Source organism: Drosophila elegans, unplaced genomic scaffold, assembly GCF_018152505.1.
Source record: "Drosophila elegans isolate 14027-0461.03 unplaced genomic scaffold, ASM1815250v1 contig_149, whole genome shotgun sequence".
NCBI lineage: Eukaryota > Metazoa > Arthropoda > Insecta > Diptera > Drosophilidae > Drosophila > Drosophila elegans.
Window position 1 is genome coordinate 21,917,479 of NW_024545513.1, and position 22,032 is coordinate 21,939,510.

The 22,032-nt window shown below is 43.2% G+C and overlaps 3 protein-coding genes across 5 annotated transcripts; 1 reads left to right on the top strand and 2 right to left on the bottom strand.

Annotated features, from left to right (window-relative positions):
* The first annotated feature begins 688 nt into the window (after nucleotides 1-688).
* On the top strand, nucleotides 689-2,406 carry LOC108147688 (39S ribosomal protein L38, mitochondrial). The gene is made up of 5 exons (XM_017274400.2): nucleotides 689-913; nucleotides 995-1,150; nucleotides 1,219-1,588; nucleotides 1,644-1,942; nucleotides 2,024-2,406. The coding sequence occupies exons 1-5, from the start codon at nucleotides 763-765 to the stop codon at nucleotides 2,308-2,310; spliced, it is 1,263 nt and encodes a 420-aa protein (XP_017129889.1). The 5' UTR covers nucleotides 689-762; the 3' UTR covers nucleotides 2,311-2,406.
* On the bottom strand, nucleotides 2,340-12,228 carry LOC108147687 (inositol polyphosphate-4-phosphatase type I A). 2 transcript variants are annotated; one of them, XM_017274397.2, is made up of 9 exons: nucleotides 11,941-12,228; nucleotides 11,592-11,735; nucleotides 11,260-11,418; nucleotides 10,893-11,207; nucleotides 9,802-10,320; nucleotides 8,059-8,608; nucleotides 6,112-7,423; nucleotides 4,145-4,878; nucleotides 2,340-2,935 (listed from the first exon to the last, which is right to left on the bottom strand). In XM_017274397.2, the coding sequence occupies exons 2-9, from the start codon at nucleotides 11,710-11,712 to the stop codon at nucleotides 2,803-2,805; spliced, it is 3,843 nt and encodes a 1,280-aa protein (XP_017129886.1). In that variant the 5' UTR covers nucleotides 11,713-11,735; nucleotides 11,941-12,228; the 3' UTR covers nucleotides 2,340-2,802. The 2 variants fall into 2 exon arrangements, with proteins under 2 accessions (XP_017129886.1, XP_017129888.1); XM_017274399.2 differs by lacking the exons at nucleotides 10,893-11,207; nucleotides 11,260-11,418.
* Nucleotides 12,229-15,734: 3,506 nt separating this feature from the next.
* On the bottom strand, nucleotides 15,735-21,563 carry LOC108147732 (F-box/LRR-repeat protein 4). Of its 2 annotated transcripts, XM_017274460.2 has the most exons (10): nucleotides 20,668-21,563; nucleotides 20,520-20,613; nucleotides 19,151-19,355; nucleotides 17,676-18,332; nucleotides 17,514-17,623; nucleotides 17,130-17,294; nucleotides 16,904-17,069; nucleotides 16,643-16,834; nucleotides 16,047-16,116; nucleotides 15,735-15,985 (listed from the first exon to the last, which is right to left on the bottom strand). In XM_017274460.2, the coding sequence occupies exons 1-10, from the start codon at nucleotides 20,995-20,997 to the stop codon at nucleotides 15,920-15,922; spliced, it is 2,055 nt and encodes a 684-aa protein (XP_017129949.1). In that variant the 5' UTR covers nucleotides 20,998-21,563; the 3' UTR covers nucleotides 15,735-15,919. The 2 variants fall into 2 exon arrangements, with proteins under 2 accessions (XP_017129949.1, XP_041564052.1); XM_041708118.1 differs by having other exon boundaries at nucleotides 20,520-21,563.
* Nucleotides 21,564-22,032: the final 469 nt, after the last annotated feature.

Sequence of the window (22,032 nt, forward strand, 5' to 3'; positions counted from 1 at the left end):
ATATAGGGAACACTTAAATTATTTTAGTTTCTAGTAAATAATTAAAATAGTTATAGTAATAAACAATGTAAAATAAAATTAAACTTGTTACAACAATTTAAAAATACTTTTGTTACGCTGGTCAGTCAATTCAACAGAAACAATTTTATGTCGTTTCCTCAAGTGCTGAACATTCAGAAAGTACTTTACTTTTTTGTAGGTTTTTAAAACTGGGTTTTAATATTTATGTTCTGGCAAACAACTGTCACCGTTACATAGCGCAACCCAATATACTTGAACAAAATATTCTATCACCGAAAACCTAATAAATTAAAAGCTAAATAGCTTTAATTGTATTCAGAAATAAGGTTACAAGTAAAGATTAGTATTTAGTAACTTATGTATTTAAATAAAGATCCGAAAGATAAGTACTCGATTAATAATGTTAAAATATGACTTGATTTTACTGGCATTCAAAATATATATATTCGGCAGATCAAAAATTAGCAACAGGAATATTTTGAAGTGAAAGAACTTAAAAAAAGGAAACCTACAGAAATAACTTAAAATAAGCAAACCTATTTTTCCATCTCTAAGTCTACTCGCTTTCGATAGTTTTCCTCTGATTTCACACAGCTGTCTCTTTTTCTTGTCAAGTGCGACGGGAATACCCCATATGAATTGTGGTATTCTTGAGTAATGGTATAAAAAGTATATTACGGTATATTATTTTGACTTCCATCACGTATATACCGAACCGAGCCGCCTGCAAATTACAAAACCATGTCGTTCAGTAATTTGTTAATGAAAAGCGGCCTCAACCAGGGTGTCCGTGGTGCCCCGGCCAGCGTGCTGCTGACGGGAACCCGGCAAGGACACACCATCCGAGGCAAGCCGCCTGGCGTGGCCCGCACCCTGGAGCAGCGGGTGCAAGGTAAGCGATGCGGCATTGATGTAACCACTCGCCGGGTCTCCTGCCTCAGATAATACCTATCCGTACACATCTTCACCCCAGAGGAGACCGCCACGGATCCGGAGGTGGTGGCCCGCATCAACATTGGCTTCCCGCAGCTGAAGGAGTCGCGATCGGCGCAGCTGAAGGCGCGACTGGAGCACCTGAGGGCGCAGCGCAGCAGCAAGGAACTGGAGCAGCTGGCGCGCAGCAACAAGCGTAAGTGGATGCACTGGGGGGTGGGTCACATTCCCATTGGATTAACCTATCTCATATCTCCCCTGCAGTGATCATCGACTTGGACAAGGTGCAGCGGACCTATGTCCGGACCACGGGCCAGCATGATCTGCGCCTGCTGGCCGATCATTACGGCATCTTCGAGCACCTCTTTGGCAGCGCCTACTTTGTGCCCCGGGTGCCGCTCAACATTGGTTACCAGCTGGAGGGCGACAGCCTGGCGCCCGTCTACAATGGCAACGTGATCAAGCCGGCGGAGGCCGCCAAGGCGCCGCAGATCACCTTCGATGGCCTGCTGGATCCCATCACCGGACAAACTGCCGCCGCTGGCCAGGACACCACTTACTGGTGGACCCTGGTGGCCACCAATCCCGATGCGCACTATACAAATGCCACGGCCGAGTGCCTGCATTGGTTCATGTAAGCTATGATGACAATGACCCGCCTGATCGCGACTGATCCTCCCTTTGTCCAGTGCCAATATACCCAATGGCAAGGTGGCCGATGGCCAGGTGCTTGCCGAGTATCTGCCACCGTTCCCGCCACGCGGCGTTGGCTACCAGCGCATGGTCTTTGTGCTGTACAAGCAGCAACAGCGCCTCGATCTGGACTCCTATCAGATAAACGATGCCGACTACAGCAACCTGGAGAAGCGCACCTTCCGCACCCTGGACTTCTATCGCCAGCACCAGGAGGAGCTGACGCCGGCTGGTTTGGCCTTCTATCAGACCAACTGGGACGAGTCGCTGACCCCATTCTACCATGATGTCTTGAGTGAGTTGAGGGCGGGGCTCGCATCAGATATCAGATATCAGATCTCAGACTGACATCGTTATCCATATCTTTGTCGCGCAGAGTGCAAGGAACCCGTCTACGAGTACGATTTCCCCAAGCCGTATCTGGCCGATCAGAAGTTCTTCCCGCTGAAGCAGCCATTCAATCTGTACATGGACAAGCATCGCGACCAGAAGCAGCTCAACAAGGAATACCTGCAGCGCAAGCTGGCCAAAACGCATCCCTTCGATGGACCGGAGCAGCAGTTGCGCTTCCCCAACGCCCATGCCATACGCGATGTGCCCTCGTGGCTGAAGACCGAGATCCGGAAGCAGCGTCTCGGCACCGGACGGGTGCAGGACTATTAGGGATATAGAACTAGCTCAGTCACGTTAAGTTTGTGTGTAATAGTGGTTAACAAGTTTGTTTTTTTATTCACTGGAAGTACATGAGTCGCTAAAGTACACGGTTGCCTCATCTGCAAACTACAACTATCTGGATATAGCCTAAATAAATATGGGAATATAGGGGTTATAGACACTACTACGGGAGACACTACCGTATTGCAATTGGAATTGTGTGATGCCTTAACAATTGTCCGGAAGTTACTCCTTCAATGTGCTAATTTAATTAGTTTCCTATTATTTTCTCTCACTTTTCGATTCGTTTTGTTTTGTTTTGTTTGCCTTGCGCAAAATTGGTTAAATTGTGTTTTGTATTTTTGGCACAGTTTTATACGTTTTGTTTTGCTTTGCTCCGCTGATATATCGTATGTGTTGACCAGTTCGAATCCTCTTAAGTACTTCGATTGCACATTCAGAAGGGGATCCCTATCCGGATCCCTATCCCGCGTGGAATCCTTAAGTCTGCGCCTTGCCGTAACTACCAACTGGCGGTCTGTACATGGCCGGCAGAAAAGAGACCTGAGTTCGATTGAAGGCATACTTTCGCTTCCCAATGTTCTTGAGTACGTTGTCCATGCGGGTGCCCTCACTGGAATAGAAAATATAAGTATATAACTTCAATTCAATAGGTTCCTTTCTTAGATATTTTTTCTATCATAGCAATACACACAATAGGTAAAAATGTTAGAAATTTTTCTTTAGAAAATGTTTTGGCAATATGTACATATTTCTTGCTTAGAGACATTTTGAACTTCATTGAATTGAGTAACTATATCTTAAGCTCAAAAATAATTTTGAATATAAAAGTATAGTCATCTTTAAAACAAATATATTTAAAAGAACTTTTAATGTAATTAATTAAATTGCTAATTTTTGAATATAACCTTTTAATTTCAAAGAGCAAAATGACTTCATAAATATAGATTTTAGGGTAATGAATGCAATGCCATATCTCTTTGAATATGTTTTTAGCCTTTTTAAACTATTTAAAATATGTTGGAGAATTTTAACTACTCAATATATGTATAAAGACTTTCAGTATACCGCAAACAGGTCTTAAAATTTTAATTATATGTGGTTTTTAATGGATTTCTATTGAGGATTTCGAAACAACCATATGATGAACACATCTGCAAGTGCAATAACCCTTTTCCAAGTGCGATAAATCCTTTATCTTTTAGTTTTATTTAAACTAAAATAGAACAAAAAAGGAATCGTTTATTGCAGTCCTGCAATGCTTCTGCAGTGATGGCAATAATATGTTTATCTCTAGCGAATTATTATTTTTAAAAACTATTAAAAATTGAAAACCCGACAGAAATGGGCTACCATACATAAAAATAAATTTTTTAAGAGGCTTATCCATTTGTGAAAAAATAGACAACCTCTTTTGAAATATAAACTATTTTTAAAAGTATTTAAAAAAAAATCAATTAGTTTTTAATCAGACATAAAACTAATATTTTTAACCATTCAACCAAAATATTTTCATTTTTTTTTTGTAATTTTGTAATATTTAAAGACAAAATGCAATTAAATCTGCAGTCGTATTTTTCACCATGCACTCAAAAATAAATTGAAGCTACTTTGAAAAACTATAGAGATACGATTCATAAATAAAATCAATATTTTTATCCAATCAGCCATAATATTTTCAATTGTTTTTTAGTTTTGTAATATTTAAAGACAAAGTGCAATAAAATCTGCAGGCGTAATTTTCACCATGCATTGTTGCATGCACTCAAAAATAAATTAGAATTATTTAGAAACACTCTAGAGATTCGATTTAGAAACTCACCTTCGCATTGTGCTGAGCGCATAGGGCACGTGCTTGGCTGGCAGCTGGAACTCGCGGACCAGGACGCGGCACTGTTCCAGGGTGACCGCCATGCCGGTGCGGTCTTTGGCGCTCTTGCAGGAGGTGAACCGCAGGCCGTCCATCAGCCGGCAGGCGTCCTCGGCCAGATGGAGTATCTTGACGTTCTTGGACACGTTGGCCCGCAGCTGCTGCTCCATGAAGCCGAGCAGCGACTGCAGCGATTCGCCGGCGTCGACGGAGCCCAGGCCCAGTTTGCGGTAGCGCCCAAAGTACTGGCTCAGGCGCAGATAGTTGTCCCAGTTGGAGCGGTGCTGCTCGCGCGTCTGGCCAAGTGTCTCCGCGAAGCTGGCCTTCTCGTTGATGCCGATGTTGAAGAAGACGGGCGTGATCTTGAACGCAATGGAGGTGCCGTTGCCCGGCAGCGAGTGCTCCGGCACCGGCAGCTGCACCTCCAGTGCCTGCCGCGATCCGGTGATCCTCGGCGTCGGCGCCATCGCCGCCTCGCCTTGGGCCCGCACCAGCTGGAAGCTGACGGCGGACAGATCCTCGATGGCGATGCACATGTCGCTCCACATGTCCGCCTCGTTGCCGTACAGCGTCAGCAGACCCTCGAAGTAGGCCAGGGGGCCCAGGTCGCGCAGCATCACCAGATAGCCCATGTCCAGCTCGCTGCCCCACAGCCGCAGCATCAGGGAGCTGACCAGAGCGGTTAGCTGGAAGTGAGAAGGAGTTCGGTGTGAGTTTTCCACAAGAATCAATTGGACATAGTCATTGGAAAACACGGAAAACTGACCAGTAACCTACGTTACTTGCTTGCATCTTTAAGAAATTAATATTTGTTGGCCAATTTCCAACACATTTTGGTTTTTAACATTTTGGTTACAAAACCACAAGCAATAAAGGATTTTTAAAACGATAAATATAGCGAATTCTTAAGCTCAGAAAAATATTGATTTCTCCTCTAAGAAGGCGTTCAGTGTGAGGTTTTCATAAACTCACTGAAAACTACCACGATAGTAATCTTCAATTTTTATTCGCATTAACATATACGAGAAGAATAAAAATATAATTTAGTGTTATCAAGCTAATTTTAAAACAAAAATAAATAAAAACTTTTTAGAACCTAAATAACCTAGCTCAGCTTTTTCCTAAGGTATATAAAATGCAATAAGTATAAGTTTAAAAAACATTTTTTTTATCAAGCTTTTTTTTTTTAGAAATATTGATAGATATTATACCTACTGTAAAAGTGTATTTTAATATTTGCCCCATTGAGTAAATAGTATATGCTACACAAAAATACAAAATAAAACAAGTATTTTTTAAAGACTCTCTTCAAAACTATTACCATAAGCTAAAAAACTTCTAATATTGATAATGATTTCATTGATACTGTTTTAGTTATTCAAGGAAAATTAATGATTTCTTTAAATTCATTATAGTAATGTATAGTGTAGTAAATGATTTACCAACAACTATTTAATAAGTTTAAAAAATATTTTTTTTTTAAAATTATCAGTAAAAAAAAAATAATAAAATTTTTTAAATGTATATTTTTATATTTGCCTCATCGTGTTAATAGTATAGTATTAACTTCACGAAAATACAAACAAGTACAAACAAAACTTGCTCCCAAACTATTGTCGATTGTTGTTTCCATAAGCTAAAAAATAACTAGTACTGATAATGATTTCTTTAAATTCACTGTAGTAATGCATACTGTAGTAAATGATTTTATAACCATTATTTAAATTTTTTAAAAAAATATTTTCCTCGGAAATACAAACAAGTGTTTGAAAACTTGCTTCCAGACTATTTTCGATTGCTTTTTCCGTTAGCCAAAAAAAAAAACCACTATTATTTTGAGCGCAACTTTGCCCAGGCAAAAGTATCTAGTATCTACCACCCAGCACTGCCAAAAAAAAAAAAGGAATCTTAATCCTTACCGCCTGGGAGAAGCAGACGTCCCTGCGGTAGGTGATGCTCGCCTGGAGCCGGTTGCAGCGCATATCCTGCTGCAGTCGCTGCACCGAGTGCATCAGCCGGGCGGTCTTCAGCAGGCGGTCCATGGCGTGGCGCAGCTTGCGCATGCTCGGCCGCAGCTCGGCCGCCCAATCCGTGGTCATCGAGAGGTCCAGGCCGTCGGTGAACTTGTTGCCCTTCCTCACAGCTAAGCCAGTGTCCACGGGCAGATCAGAGGCACTCCCCTGGACGGAGACGGAGCCTGATGGCTTGGTGGCCAGGTCGAGCTGGGGTGCTGCTTGGGCGGCTATCACATCCGGCGCCTGTTGCGGGGCCACCGCGAAGCCCTCCCGCTTGATGGGCACTTTGGGGTGACGCAGCCGAATGGCCGGACTGTCGCAGCGGCCGCAGAAGAACTTCAGTTTGCTGACCAGGCACATCACGCTGGCCTCGATGTTCAACTGGGTGAGATCCAGGGGCTCCGGCTCCTCCGTGGGCCGGTAGTAGTTGGCCGACGGCGAGGAGCTCATCAGCTTGGTGTCCAGGAAGCCGGCCGGCGGCTGTTGATGCCGCTGCTGTCGTTCCTGTCGCTCCTGCCGCTGTGCCTGTCGCCCGATCTCGTCCAGATCGATGAGCTGCAGCACAGATGGTTGGGCTGGGGCATCCGAAACTTGTGTGGATTGCCAGGCCAGCGGCAGCGACTGATATGTGGCCTCCTCCGCCTCCATTTGGCGGGGATTCCTGCCCTGCTCCAGGCTGCGCAAGTGATCATTATAGCACTTGACCACATGCTGCAGCGAGTCGATGGCCCGAATGTCCAGCGAGCTGGACGGAGAGCTGTTGCTCGGATGCCAGCTGTTGGAGCGCATCAGCGGTGGCTGGCCGCGTGGCCAGAGGTCCGGAGGTGCCACCACCGGCGTGGCAAAGTCCTCCAGCTCCGGCGACTTCAGTTCGAGGGCCGTCAGCTGCTGGGTGATCTTGCGGAACGGCGACATCGGCTCCATCAGCACGTTCTCCGGCTCCTCGATGATGCGATGGCGCTCGATGAAGGCCACCGCCTCCTCGACGATGCTCGGCTCCCAGATGTTGAGCAGCGTGCGGGTGCGGGCCACCATCTGGTTGCACAGCGGCATCATGTCCTTGGAGCTCCGCCGCCCGGCCAATTGGAGCAGCTGGGACATCAGCTCGACGATCTCCTTGCGCAGCTGCTTGGTGGCCTGCACCGCGTCGTTGGCCGCCTGCACCTTGCACGCGTTGCTCTGCTCCAGCTTCCACGACTTGCTCTCCTGCAGCAGCCTGCGGACGACATATAAATTAATTTATTTATTTTAATTTATACTATCGAAACAGAGAGCTAAAAAATGGTTTAATCTAAAGCTGGTAAAAGGCCTTCAACTCGACAGTTTTAATTACATTTACTTGGGATATCTGGATATAAATAGTTCAGCAATGTGTGAAACTAACATTTAGGTTTACGTTTCTTTTTAATATTTGAATACATTTTAATTTTTTTCTTATCTAATTTAAATATTATAAAATATTATATAAAACGAATATGTTTTGAATTAATGTTTAAAATCAATGAAGTCGATTTATTTTTCCGATTGGTACTATTTTTTAAAGCTCTTCCAGAATAATAATTATTAACACAAAAAAATATATATAATGATTATTCTTGATAAATTTATCTGCACACAGAAGCCTAAGTTTAAAAAGCCGGTTTTTCTTCAGAAAAAAAAATTTGAATAAAATAATAATTTTATATAGTTATAATTTCTTTTTTTGTAAAAAATACCTATTAATTATTCTAAGAAAAATAAAAATGTTTAATTCTTGTAGGAAATGAATGGGTTGGCCAAATATTTGATTGCTTTTTGATGGGCCATTTTAAGTGATTGATTTTTTGATTACATTTGGAAAATTTCACTCACTTGATGAGGCCACCGCACTTGCGTCCCTTGGCATCGTGGCGCGTGAAGGCGCCCACGGTGACGACGTCGAGGAGGCCGCGCCGCTGCATTGTATCGTTCTGGGCCCACATCCGCTGGACGTGCAGGTTGACCGGCAGGAACTCCAGCGCCTCGTCCGCCTTCGCCGAGGAGCGCTTGAAGGAGACGCCGTCGCGGGCCAGCTGCTGGATGTTCTGCTTGGCCTGCGAGTAGTCCTTGAGCAGGCGCAGGTGCTCCTCGAGCAGGTTCATCTGCCGCCAGCGCCACTCGCCGCTCAGCTCGCCCATGCCGGAGATCTCCTGCAGCAGCTCCTTCTCGCGCTGTATCCAGATGGAGAGCAGCTGCTGGGGCAGCAGGCAGCACAGGCGCGCCTCCAGCAGCGTCTCCTGCACACTGATGTCCGCACCCAGCGACGAGTGGAGGCGGTAGGTGCGCAGGCGGGGATTGCAGCACACCCGCTGCAGGCCACACTGCTGGGGCACAAACAAGCGGACGCCCAGCTTCGGCGGCAACGACTGGGTGCGGCGATGGGCTGTAGATAGGATGATAAATAATCAGTATGTCAGTAAGGTCTATATGGTACAGTAGTAACTCTCAACGATCATTACTTAAATAATCAAATGTTTATACAATGGCGTAAGATATCTCCTTTTCTAACCCAAACTCAAACGTTGGTGTTCCCAGAAACCCTTTTTTAATTTTAAGTAAATATTTTAAATCACTCCATAGAGTTGGAAAAAATTGTTTCACAATTGTAAAATAAATGCACTATCCATTAAATTCCGTTTAAATTTTGGTATCACGAGCGTAAGATATTCCAGAAATCACATATTCTAACCCAAACTCAAATGTTGGTGTTCCCAGAAACCTTTAAAATGTTTAACAAATATTTTATATTCCTTTATAGGGTTGAAAAAATTATTTCAAAAGCCTGAAATTTTGGAATAACGACCAATTTTTCAGGGATTTCTGTGACACCCATGGTATCACATCAGTATGATTCATATACTGTAATGATTAAGTGTTTAAATTATACAAAGCATTTTAAACAATAATATATGGTATGATACTATGTTTCATATTTTAAAATTATTTAAATGATTATAACATTATCAGCATTGGTTTGTGCTGTTATTTCTATAATGGGGTCTTATAGGTTCTGGTATTACCAAACGACATTTAGTAAAACGTCTTACTTTATAATCGCATTTAAAATTTTTTGTTTTTAAGATAATGGGATTTTTTTTAGCTCCAGAGTTCTTATAGAACCAATCATATATATTCTAAATATAGTCTGAAGATTGCAATCAACGCCATTTAGTGACATTGTCACATACTAAATGCAGTCTGAGGAATTATCGTTTTTAATTGTTATTAGGTAGAACCAACCATTATTTGGTTAAAAGCGTCAGAATTTATGAACGACTCTTACAAAAACTAAAGATTTCGCGTTTTAAAATGTTTTCTGCCAAAGTAAATAAACCTTTCCTTGGGGTATATATATTATGTACATATAACTCCTCCGCTTTTCACCTCGCCTGCTGCTCTTTTAGAATCAATTGTTATTTATTTAAGACGTTATACTTTATGAACGACTCTAATAGAAACTGAAGAATTCGCGTTTTAAAAGGTTCGTCCCTGAGAAAATTACCCTATTGAAGTATTCTGATAATTTCGGCAGGGCTCTATTATGTACACATGACTGCAAAACCCTGCACTTCTTACCTCGCCTGCTGCTCCCGGTGGTGGCACCTGTGGCGGCGCCTGATCCCTCGAAGAGCTGGGTGCTGGATCGCGGCGGCCCGTTTCCCGACTGGCCGGGCTCCACGGCGGCGTCGGGCGACCAGGAGGCCAGCGTGATGAAGCCGCACTCGCCACGCGGCGACGTGAGTGGCAGACGCAGCCGGCTGGTATCCTGGATGACGCCCAGGGCCACCTCGGCATGGCCCAGCGGCAGGGCGGTGAGCGTCATCCGCTCGCGGACATCGAGGACGCTGAAGCGAAGACGCGTGGCGGCGGAGAAGCCGGCGCTGCGCTGGAAGCGCATGGTGCACAGGAACTGCGGGCTGCGTGTCCGCTCCTGCAGCTCGGTGCGGGCGTGCTCCCGCCACAGGCAATCCTCTCCAGCCGCGGGCAGCAGCGAGCACACCACCTGCGGATTGGGCGGTCGCCCCACAGCGTCCAGGGGCAGGGTATCACAGGAGAGGGCCGTCTCGCAAATGGGCAGCTCCGAGAGATCGATTTCTGCAAGTAGAAGAAGCGTAGAGACCAGGTGAGCACACTGCAGAGGCATTCATTCGGGGCGGCTGGGCAACGCGGGTGGGATTAAATAACAAACAACAGTTAGTTCCGTTTAAATTCATTAGCAAAACAAAGTTTATTCCAAGAATAAATTCATCTTTTTCAGTTCCATCAGATGGATTAAATTCCATATCCAATTGCCATTTGGATTAAACTTAAATATACAACATATAAATTCAATAAAGGAGAGCGAAACCTTAAACGTTTCCGTTCATTCGTCACCCATCTCCGGTTACGATTAGATATACCAACATATACCACATACAAAATTTAATCATGTGTGTATATGCAGAATGTTTGCGGATGAAGCGATTATATGGCATCTAATGACTATGAACCGGATGTGGGTGCGTGGAAATGAGCGAGAGGGTGGGAGTGCAGGTGCGGTTGGTTGGGCGAATATTTAGGATTTGGTTAACAGAACAGAAACAATAACGATCTCCGCGCTCCTTGGCTGATTGTTTGGTTTTTTTGTTTTGTTTGGTTTGGGTTGGGTTAGAACTGTATAAGATCACCTTCAAACGGCGCCGTCGTTGCCGCCTCCAAGGGGGGCGCTGGTTGGACCTGCTCCTCCGCTGGTTGGACCTGCTGCTGCTGCTGGTGCAGCTGTATCTGCTCCTGCACCTGCTGCTCGAGGGGCATGCCCAGATCAATGTGATTGCCCATTCCCGGGCCGTTTAACTGCCGGCTCTTGATAACAATCTGATCCTTTAGCTGGCGGATGAGCAGGTTCAGCTTCTCGCTGGAGGCCTGTTCGATGCAGTGCACCCAGGCCAGACGTTCGGCCGACGAGCGGCTGATAAACCGCTCCGACAAGCCGTCCTTGAAGTCTGTCATCGAAAAGCAATTAGTCTGGGCAAAACATTAAAGGCCACCACTCACCTAGATCGAAAATGTAGCCCTCCGGGTCACGCTCCTCGTTCTGTATGCGCGGACGACAATTCTCCAGCACCAGGAGGCCGGCCACCGCGGACTTGGGGTCCTTATCCTTGAGGTAGAACAGTAAATTGCCACGCAGTTTACACCAACGTTCAACTCTGACTGTGGGCGGGAGAATGAAGTGTGTGCATAAGCCAAGTGTGTGCCTGGACTGAACAGGACTGAACAGGACAGGTCAGGACAGGATGAAGTGGTTGTGATTGTGGTTGTGGGTGCAGGTGCCAGCTGGAATGGTTGTGCAGCCTAGCTAATGGGTGTCGGTAATCAGGGCATACCTTCGCTGGAGCGCCACAGGAAGCCCTCCTGCCGGTCGATGATGATGAGCAGGCCCTCCTTGTCGAACCGGGTTGCTGGATTGCTGGCCAGTGTGTTTAGCTCCGACTTGTTAAAGCGCATGGCGATGTGCTGATGGCAACAGCCTGGATGGGATCAGCCCAATCGATTAGTGGCTCCATAGATGGGCGGGCACGCCTCAGTCCGCAGTCCGCAGCCCACGGCACACAGCAAACAGCCACATCAATTATTCACGGCACTTGCAAGATATGTGTGTACGTGCCCAGTGGATATGGGGCGCAGTGGGCGTGGGACTGCGCAGTGGGCGTGCCAGTGGGTACACATACACACCTCCTACTCCTGCGCCTCCTTTTTCTTTTTTCGGTCCTGCGACCTCGTTACTGCCTTGTTATTGTTGTTGCTGCTGCTGCTGTTTGTGTCCAGCTGTTTTTTGCGAATGCCACTTCCCCTCTCTCTCCCCCTCACTCACTGGCTGCTCCTGCTGGCCAACGGACTGGCTCATACGCCGGATTGTCTGCCTCAGGCTAGTAATCTCGACAATTGTTTCAATAATAAGCAAATTAATTACATTTAGTAGATAAGCAGCCTGCGCTGCTGTTTTACTTCAGAGGGGGGTGGGGGAATCGATGCCAACATCGATGCCAGCATCGATTGGTGAAGTGGTTGAGATCTTCGGTGGTTGTGAACTTTGGTGGTCTAAACCTTTGGTGGTTGAGAACTTTAGTGGTTGAGAACTTCGGTGGTTGAGAACTTGGACTCCCCACCTAGAATTTAAAAATTTAACGATAACATTTCTGTTTAAATCATCATTTTTCTAAAAGAAATGTTAGATTGATAACGATCGATTTCCCAACAGAAATGTTAAAAAGCAATCACCATTATTTTACCAACAGAAATGTTAAAAATCATAGTTTTCCAAGCATAAATGTTAGATTGATTACTCGTTTGATGTGAAAATAAATCGAATCCAACAATCGATGCCAGAAAAATTCGGTTGCGAAGCTCTTGAGTTTCCTAACAGAAATGTTATGGAAATAAAGTTTTCCTAACAGAACTGTTACTGTTATTTAGCGGATACACACACCGCTGTAAGCAGAGACACGTTAGAGATGGAAGAACATCGATGCTGCACCGCATCGCCAAGCATCGATATCACCAATTTTTTGCAAGCTTTGATGACTTCGACTCTGTCACCACTACTTCCAAATTTTCTTTGGCGCCTGATATACAAGCAAGTTGGTTTAGTTTTGAAAAAGAGGAAAAAATGCATAAGGCGAATAACAGCAAGGGCACGCCGAAGGGAGCCCAGAGGGGACGTCCGCGCGGTCAGGTTCAAGTGCCGCAACCAACTGCCCAGCAGCAAATGCGAGCCCAGCAAGAGCAAGAGCAGAAGGATGACGCCGGCAAGGCCACCATGAATGAAGCTATGGCCGCCATGGACTACTTTACTGCCAAGCACACCATGAACGATGCCCTGTTCTCCTTTGACGAGGATGGCGTTCCTGTGCCGCCAGATTGCTCCATGGTGAGCGCGGGACCACGGCTGATCATCGCGAGTGTTTTGATAAATAGTTTCAAGAGCTTTGCCGGCGAAGTGTATGTGGGACCGTTTGACCAGAGTTTGACGTTCATCATTGGACCGAATGGCAGCGGCAAGAGCAACATCATCGACTCCCTGATGTTCGTCTTTGGCTGCCGTGCGACCCGCATACGCTGCAATCGCATCGCAGCCGTGATCCACTCGTCCTCGAAATTTCGCAATGTCGAGAGTTGCTCGGTGGAAGTGGTTGTGGACCGGGCCGACGGCAGCTGCGAGGATGTGCCGAACTCCGGCATTGTCATCGAACGCATAGCCAAGTAGGACAACTCCTCGTACTACGTGATCAACGGAAAGCGGGCCCAGTTCAAAGATGTGGCCAAACTGCTACGGCACCACAATGTGGATCTGGTGCACAGTCGCTTTCTCGTCCTGGACACCGAAGTGGAGTCCATTGCCATGATGAAGCCAAAGGGGTAGACGGAAAACGAAACGGGAATGCTGGAGTATCTGGAGGAGATTGTGGGCACTCAACACTATGTTTGCTCTATGCAGCAGAGGATGGATCAGCCATCGAGAGGACCAAGCTGCAGCAGTACAGCAAGGAGCACGAAACGTTCGTGGTAGAGATGGAAACCCACGACAATGGAACTGCTGCCCTCAGATAGCAACGGGTCGAGATGGAGGCCGCATTCCGCAAGGAGACCGAGTAAGCACAAGTCTTCCGCTTTACCAAGATACTTACATAAATTATAGTGTTTAGAGCTATATATATATATATATATATTATCATTTTTTTTGTAGCTACTTATAGTTTCATTGTTAGCAATATATTATTTGCTAGAAATTTATGAAGCACACCCAGTTCATTGTTATTTCACATCGTCCAAACACGCTCGAACTGGGCAACATTGTGCCTGTCCTAAACCATTCAATCGACTGTACGGAGTCGGTGACCGTGCGAAACCATCCGGGCGAGTTGTCCCATCTGCCCGGGCTAACCACCCAGCAGCCAATAAATCCCAACGGTCAGGATGTAGGTGAAACCATCGCGCAGGATCAAACCTCGCCACCCGAGAACAATGAGAACGAATCACCGAACTCTCAAGCCGGACCGTCGCAACAAGTAACCCAAATGGGCCCTCAGGTGGACGAAGAAACACCCTCTACCTCTGCTCCGCCCAAGAAATGCATTCAGGCCACGGCACGAGGAACTAAGAGAAATCACCGCAAGGTGCCCTTGTGAGCCGTCAGCTAGGAAGAGAAACTACTTTTGCTCCGACAATGAAAAACGCGGAGCACAAACTGTGTGGAGCGCGCCATTCGAAGTCCCGAATGCCACGCAAAGATTCTCCACCGATGTTAATTTTAAAATCCTTACCTTATACCCACCTGTGGGTAATGCTTTAAAGCAAAACAATCAACATCAAAACCATTTCATTCCATTGTCGGCTGTCTGTAGCTCTATTGAGGCCCGTTTACTCAACTTCAAGTTAGGCTGCATGTTGCAAACGGCCAAAATAGTTATCATATATTCATTTGAAAGTTGGTGGGTAAACGGGCTTTGATATGATGGCCACAGCTTATATACCTTTTTACTAATTTACCTGAAGAAAAAAACATGAAACAATACTTGTTCTTAAAGAACAAGAACAGCAGCCAACGAATGGTTAATTTCTGAACACCAAAAATTAAATGTTTACTTCATTTATTATACTAATGAAAGAAAAACCCAGTATTAATCAAAACCTTTTTTCTTTGAACTAATACATGAAAAGTAACGAATACAAATGTTTTATGTGTTTAAGAAAATAATATCGGTTGGAAAAAACGGGTGTGGACATACTTACTTTGTTTCTTTGTTTTGAAAGAAAATGCTTGTACCGTTTACCTTCTTGTGTCTTTAGCTACAACAATGTTAAAGTTGCATTTCGAATCGGCTGAAGAAATGTATATTTTTAAATTTTATTCAAACATCTATAGAACGTTTATATTTTCCGCCAAAATATCGATGTTTTTCTCTCATTCTTATTGCAAAATGCGATATCGCAAAGCATTGAGGGAGAACATGTTATCGGATTTTAAATACTCCATTTACTAAAACGGAAATTCGTATATATTATGCAAAATTCGAGTTTCAAAGAGAGTTAGAGTTAAAGAAAAATAGTTTGTATTTATTTTTATTTATTTGTCATACATTTATCTATGCAACATTACCTATACAACCTTTATAGGTTTAAAAGAGGTAAATATTCAAAATTCAATTAAATATATATAAACCCAAAATACGCTGTTCAATGCTCGTAGCCGTCTTTCTAGCTGCTCTATAATATCAGTGATCAAAACTATGTTTCAAATTATTGGAAATCTTCATTCTTATTATTGACTTAAGTGAACGTTTATTAAAGAACAATTTTGGTTTTATTTGGATAAATTAAGATAATCATTGGAGATGTGGAAAAACTAGAAAGCCATGTTTGCAATAGGTGAAATATACGAAGACCTTCCATCCTTGTCATTTATTTCCGGCTTCTAAAACTGAAAAATAATAAGAATATCCGTAAAGCATGCAATGAAGTGCCTTAAATGATCTTTAAATCGTTTAATATCAAATGTTTCATATTTATAACAGTAGATATATAACATTTTACTATAAACAGAGAGAGAGAGTGACACATATATATATAGAATCTAAAAGTACACTTATCATGGAACCATAAATAATAGCTACTAGGACTGCATCGCCCAATTCCAGATTCCCCAAATTCTGGGCTAGTAACGCCGGCTGCTCTTTATATCCACGTTGAACTGACGCGACCATTCCGCCAGCAAATCGAACTGAAGATAGAAATTTGTTAGCTTTAGATGCAAATGGGGTGATCAGTTAACTCTAACTCACATCCCGATCCATAATATTATCGCAGAAACTCAGGTCGAGCAATTGAAGTTTGGGGCAGTGAACCAGAATGCTGAAATAAAATCGAATGTTGCAAAAATGTTTAATAAATAAATAGATTAAAAATAAAAATAATATCATCAAACCACCTTAGTTAACTATATTTGGTTTTAAAAAGCTAAACTAATGTCTGTAGATCGATTATATACAAAATTAAACCAAAAAAATCGTTTCGAATTCGGTTAAAAAATGATTATTACGGCTTTCTTTCTTCCAATCTTTCCATTAGAAACTGCAGAACATAAAGTCTGAAATCCATAGCTTTTTTAAAACTTTGATTTGTAAACACATATAAAATACTGTATACAAAGAATTCATTTTCAGATCTCTGAAACTGATTGAATATAGTTGCTATGAACTATGTACAAAATAAGTTTTGAATTCAGTTAAAAACAGCATACTAAATTATATACTAGTACAAAATCCGAACTATTGTTTAATTTGATTAGTGAACTTATACAAAATTGCATGGTAGAAAGTTTAAATCCTACAAAATTAGTATTATATGCTAGTGTATGAAATTAATGAAGAATACCCACTCATAAGCACGTTCGTGCGTGATGTTCAGAATGCCCATGAGGTCCAGTTGCTCCAGATTCTTGCCCAGGGCGGCAATATGCATGAGATCGCGTTCGGTGGTTCCTCGCACCGCCGACAAGAAGAGCTTCTTCAGCTTGGGGCAGTTGGTCAGCAGCTGGAACAGGCCGTCTCCGAGCGACGCTTCCCTCAGGCTGTGTGGTTGGAATTAGGACACATCAATTGGCAAGGGAACACAGCATTTGCTGGGCACATTGACCTACCACCAGCCCAAATCGAGTTCCTCCAACTGATGAAGGCGCGCCAGCGATTGTAGTCCTCTGGCCGACAAAAAGTGCGCCTTCCACAGGTCCAAAGAGATCAACTGCGTATTGTAGGTGGCCAAGTGGGCGGCCACATTGTCCATGTTCACCGAGACACCACAAAACGCTACAAGATATAGTAAGTATAAATAACATTTAATGGGTTGCATTCCTCTTTTTAGCTTACCAAGATTGAGGTGTTTCAGTTTGCGGTTGCCCTCGAGCATGCTGAGCAGAAGTTCCGTTTCAAAGGCCGTTTGGAAGAGATCGAGACGCTCCAGATTCTTGAGATTGGCAAGACAGGAGAAGTTCAGCAGCGGCGGATCAGTGGCGCAGTTGCGCAGGCTCAACTCTGAGGGGAATAAAACATATATATTATATCTTTGAATCATGTTGAATCTTTTTTGTTAATGTTTTAATGTCTTTGTATATCTTTGCTGAGTTAAGTGTAAAAATAATTGTAATTTATCAGTGTAAACTGTAATTTAAGTTCCTTCCATACCTTGATTATTATAAATAAGGTATACTATAATACTACTACATTTAATTACTCATAAATGGGAGGACAAACCTATCAGGTTATCACAGACTATGCCCACGTTTTCAATGCAGCTGGCATTGAGAAACTTGCAGGAGTTAAGTCGCAGGTGGGTGAGATTATCGCCGCGTTGGGTCAGGAATCTGGAAGAATATGTTGAGTACGATACTTTAGCTCTTGCCTCCGCGAACTCACTTCTTAAACTCGGTGGGCGAAACGTTGCCAAGGCCGCCGCACCAGGACAGATCCAACTTGCGCAACATGGTGGCCCGGCGGGCCAGCGTGCACAGCAGCTCGGAGCTGGCCACATGCCAGTAGGGCTTCAGGCTGAGCTCGGCGTAGAGCAGCGGATGCGTGGAGATGTCGTAGAAGGTGCGCGACACCTGGCCCACGCGAAACAGGGACTTCAAGTCCAGGTAGCTGAGTATGCGCAGTAAGATCTCGAAGGGCAGATCTGTAAGGCAGACTTGTGGTGACGCCAGCGGATGCGGCGGCCCCAAGTCGCCGCCTCCCTTCACGCTGTTGTCCATCAGGAACTGGCTCAGGTCGTTGTTGATGAAGTCGTGCAGCTTGGTGGCCCCATCCTCGTGGCAATTGGGCTGGAACTTCAGGGTGCGCAACTTGTAGCTAATGGGTCCGCCACTGCCATCAGTTGCAGGTGGATCGGTAGCCTCCGCTGGCGGGGATGCGAGCACCTGCCTCTGCGTCTGCTGTTGCTGCTGATGCTGCATCCGTTGCTGCTGCTTGCCGAAAAGACTTTGCGTTTTGGAGACGGTGCGACCGCACAGCATTATGGCATCGATCTCCGTGTAGTAGTTGAGTCGACTGTGGTTGAAGTCGATGCGCAGTGTCCTGCCAAAGCAAAGGGTTTTTATTAGTTTTTTTTAAGATAAAACTAGAAAGGAAGCAATTTCTTGCTGCTTAATAAAAGCTAAACAATGTCCATCTAGCTGCTATGTCTTAAACCAACTTTAACTATAGGTCAGCACTGTATAAATAAAAACATATTTAACATTCCCCCTAAATTATAGAAATATCCTATTCTTTTACAAATTAAATAATATTACTTTAATCGTATAATCAGACACTTTTAAAAAATATACGTACAAACTATACTCAAAAACGACAATGTTTATCTAAGAGAGACTTATATTTGCTAAGTCAAATAGAGATCAAAAGACTATATCGCTTTTTCTTTTAGAATTGTTATTGTCGGTGAATTGGTGATTGCAAATATGGCATATAACTGACTTTTAAATGTCTATGTCAATATGTTAATATATATATTTCATAAAACCTGCCAGATTGAAGGGTTTTTTTAGTTTTACGGCTAAGAATAATTACTTTTCAAACATAGCTTACATCTGATAATAAAATAAATAATAAATAATTATTATTTTTCCTAAAATATATAAAAATCCAACTCTTCTAAAAACAAAATTACTCTACTTTAATCGTAAAAACGAACTATATTGAAAAATAGACTTAACTATCCTCAAAAATTATATAATTAATCTAATATAAACTAACCTTTGCTAAGGCAGATAAAGATTAAACGACTATTTTTTTTTTTGATCAGCGATTGTATTAAATGACTGACTTTAAACTTAAGTAATAAACGACATATATTTTACAAGATCGAAACTTTCCATCAGTTTGCAAGTACCCACTTTGTTATCATCGTGGTCTTCTTGAGGGCCGGAGCAAAGCGACGCGAATCCAACGCCGGGCGGGCTAAGTCGCTTTCCGTGGCCTCCCACAAACATGTCCAGTGCTTGGTCAGGCCGTAAGCCCAGATGCGCACCACGGCGCCCGGATTGAAGGTTTCAAAGATGGCCACTTCCGTCGGCACCACAAACTCCTCAAAGTACACGACTAGAATGCAAATGTTAAATGTTTTAGACGGAAACTATATGCAACTAATTTGGAATTTTTGTCAAACATGATTACACTATTTTGCACATGCGATTTAAATTACTATGATTATTTATTTTTAAAAATGTTCACTCTATAGTTGGATTATTACCGATTTTCAGAAAAATTTGGTACTGAAATTGTCGTCTTTTAACTCACACATAAATGCACTGTGTATAAATACAATGTTATACAAAATATGTTCAATGTAAGTTGAGCAACAAAAATGCGATAAAACTAAGTTTGCAGATACTTCAAGTTATCTTTAAAGTAATGTTGTTTATAATACACTCTGCATTAGTATAATAATTAAGTAAATTTATATAGTTTGATACCCAATCGGTTGAGATGTCCATACCCTTTAGCAATATGAATGTTTAATACAATTTTAGCTAGTGCTTTTAAGTAATCCCTTTAAAGCACTAGTTAACTTAAAAATGTTTCAAATTTTTTGTTTGAGCTTTTACATTTTAAGTCGCTTTGAACAAAACTGCGTAGACGAATTTAGATTTGAGCTACTGAATTGATCTGTAAGGGTTATTTTTCGATAAAAATGCAAATTTTAGTGAAAATTGACCCAAAATTTTTAATTGAAAGCGATGTTGATCAAAAATCCAAACTTTAATATATCATTTAAATAAACATTGTTTATAGTTATTTTATGTACTATACTTATTACAATGAATAACTACAATTATGTTTAATGCTAAAACAAAATCAGATAAAGGACACTTATTTAGCAGATCTTTTTAAATATAGCTATACAATATTTACAATTCATAAAAAACTACTAAAAGGTAACTAATATATGTACTTTAAAATAATATATTGATCTTTTAAAGCAGTTTAATTGATTTTGTTTAAAAAAAACAAACCGAGAAGCCTTTATTAGTTTGGCCAATATAACTGCAAAAGTATTTAAACATTTAATTTAATTAAGACAATTCAACAACAATGGTAATGGCTAACTCGTCCTTTCTTCCTATTGTTGTTAAACAGATTCTGTTGTTGCCTTTAATTTAATACAACTATAAACTTAGGCAATTTAACATCAATCGTAATTGTTAACTCTTCGTTTCTTCTTATTGTTTTTGGGGGATTCTTTTAGGGATCTGTGGTACTTACCAATGTAGTCGTGCGTGGTCAGCTTTGGCAGATTCTGGGCCTGAATCTCCCGGGTGGCCGACGGAGCCCGCTGCCACCAGTCACCGTAGGTGCGCTGCGGGCGAGAGTTGAAGGGGAACGGAGTTGGGCACGGACCAGATCGACTCACCATGGGAAAGGTCTCCGGATAGTCGCCGTAGGCGGGGAACTTGGTGGGCCGCCCAATCACGTTGGCCGCCGTATACGAGATGCTGTAGTCGATGCCGTACTGCGAACTGAAGTCCAGCACCCCGAGCACATACTGTTCCAGGTAGTAGCCCTGATCGGACTGCTCCGCCTGCATCTTGCTGCCGCAACCGAACCATCCGCCGTACTCCCGCTGCCGCTGCCTCAGCATGGCCGTGAAGTCGACCAGTGCGTCCGGCTCCTGCTCCTGCTCCGCCTCCGTATCGCTGGACTCCCCGGGATCGCGATCCTCTGCGTAGGCCAGCAGAGACATGGCCAGCGCCAGTTGCCTTGGACGCGGGCCGTGGGTCAGCCTCAGTGTGTCGATCGCCAGCAATTCCCGATCCCGAGCCCGATCCCGTCCAGCGTACCAGAACTGGCGTTGGGCATAACCAAGCCAGAGTCGCTGGGGCTGATCCTGCTCCCGATTTCGATTCCACTGATTCCACCTTCTGCTGGCGCTGGCTGTAGCCTCCTGACTGCCAAGTGTAATTGTGGTCCTGTCCTTGGGCTGGCCTTGGGTGGGTGTGTCACGTTGTTGGGCCAGACCTCAATGGCTTGCGCTCCCGGTTTTCTGTTTTGGTCTGGTCACTGTTTTGGCTTGGTTTGGATGCTAATCCAATTAATGGTCAGTAGTTGCGCAGTCCGCTTTGGCTTCCAGCTTTATACGCGCCTCGCTTTTGCTCTGTCCGCTGACCTCTGACCTTTGCCCCTCTCTCTCTCTCTGCTGGTTGCGGGGTGGTAATCCGCTGGGTGGCTCCGGTTATTATTGCTATTTCTTTGGCAAAAAGAATCACAACACAAAATTTTGGCTCGTAAAAACAACAATGCCAGAGTGTGACCGTGTCGAAAACGATCAAAAATACCATTTGGTCCAAAAATAAATACCATTAAATACAGTAGCAGTTTTAAGAAATACCATAAATGTTACCGTTATTTTTAAGATGTTCTTATTTCAAATTTTCTTTAATCAATTATATATGTAAATAAGTAATGGGTATAGTTATAATTTTTAGAGGCACTTGAAATTTCTATATTGACAGAATTAAAAAAACTAATTTTCTTAATTTCCTTTTTCTCAAAAATTTGAAAATTAATATGTATTTTTTGTGTTGCCATTTATTTTTTTACAGGTTCTAGTATTTTGAATTTAGGTAAGGTACCTAGTATTTTCCAATATAAATACCGAGGTAAGGTAAAAGGATTAACAACGGTACAACATTTTAGAAAACATTTTTTGTTAAAGTTGCAGCAAGGCTTGGCTAATTTTAATATTGATAAATAGGAAAACAGAAGAAAACAAAAAACT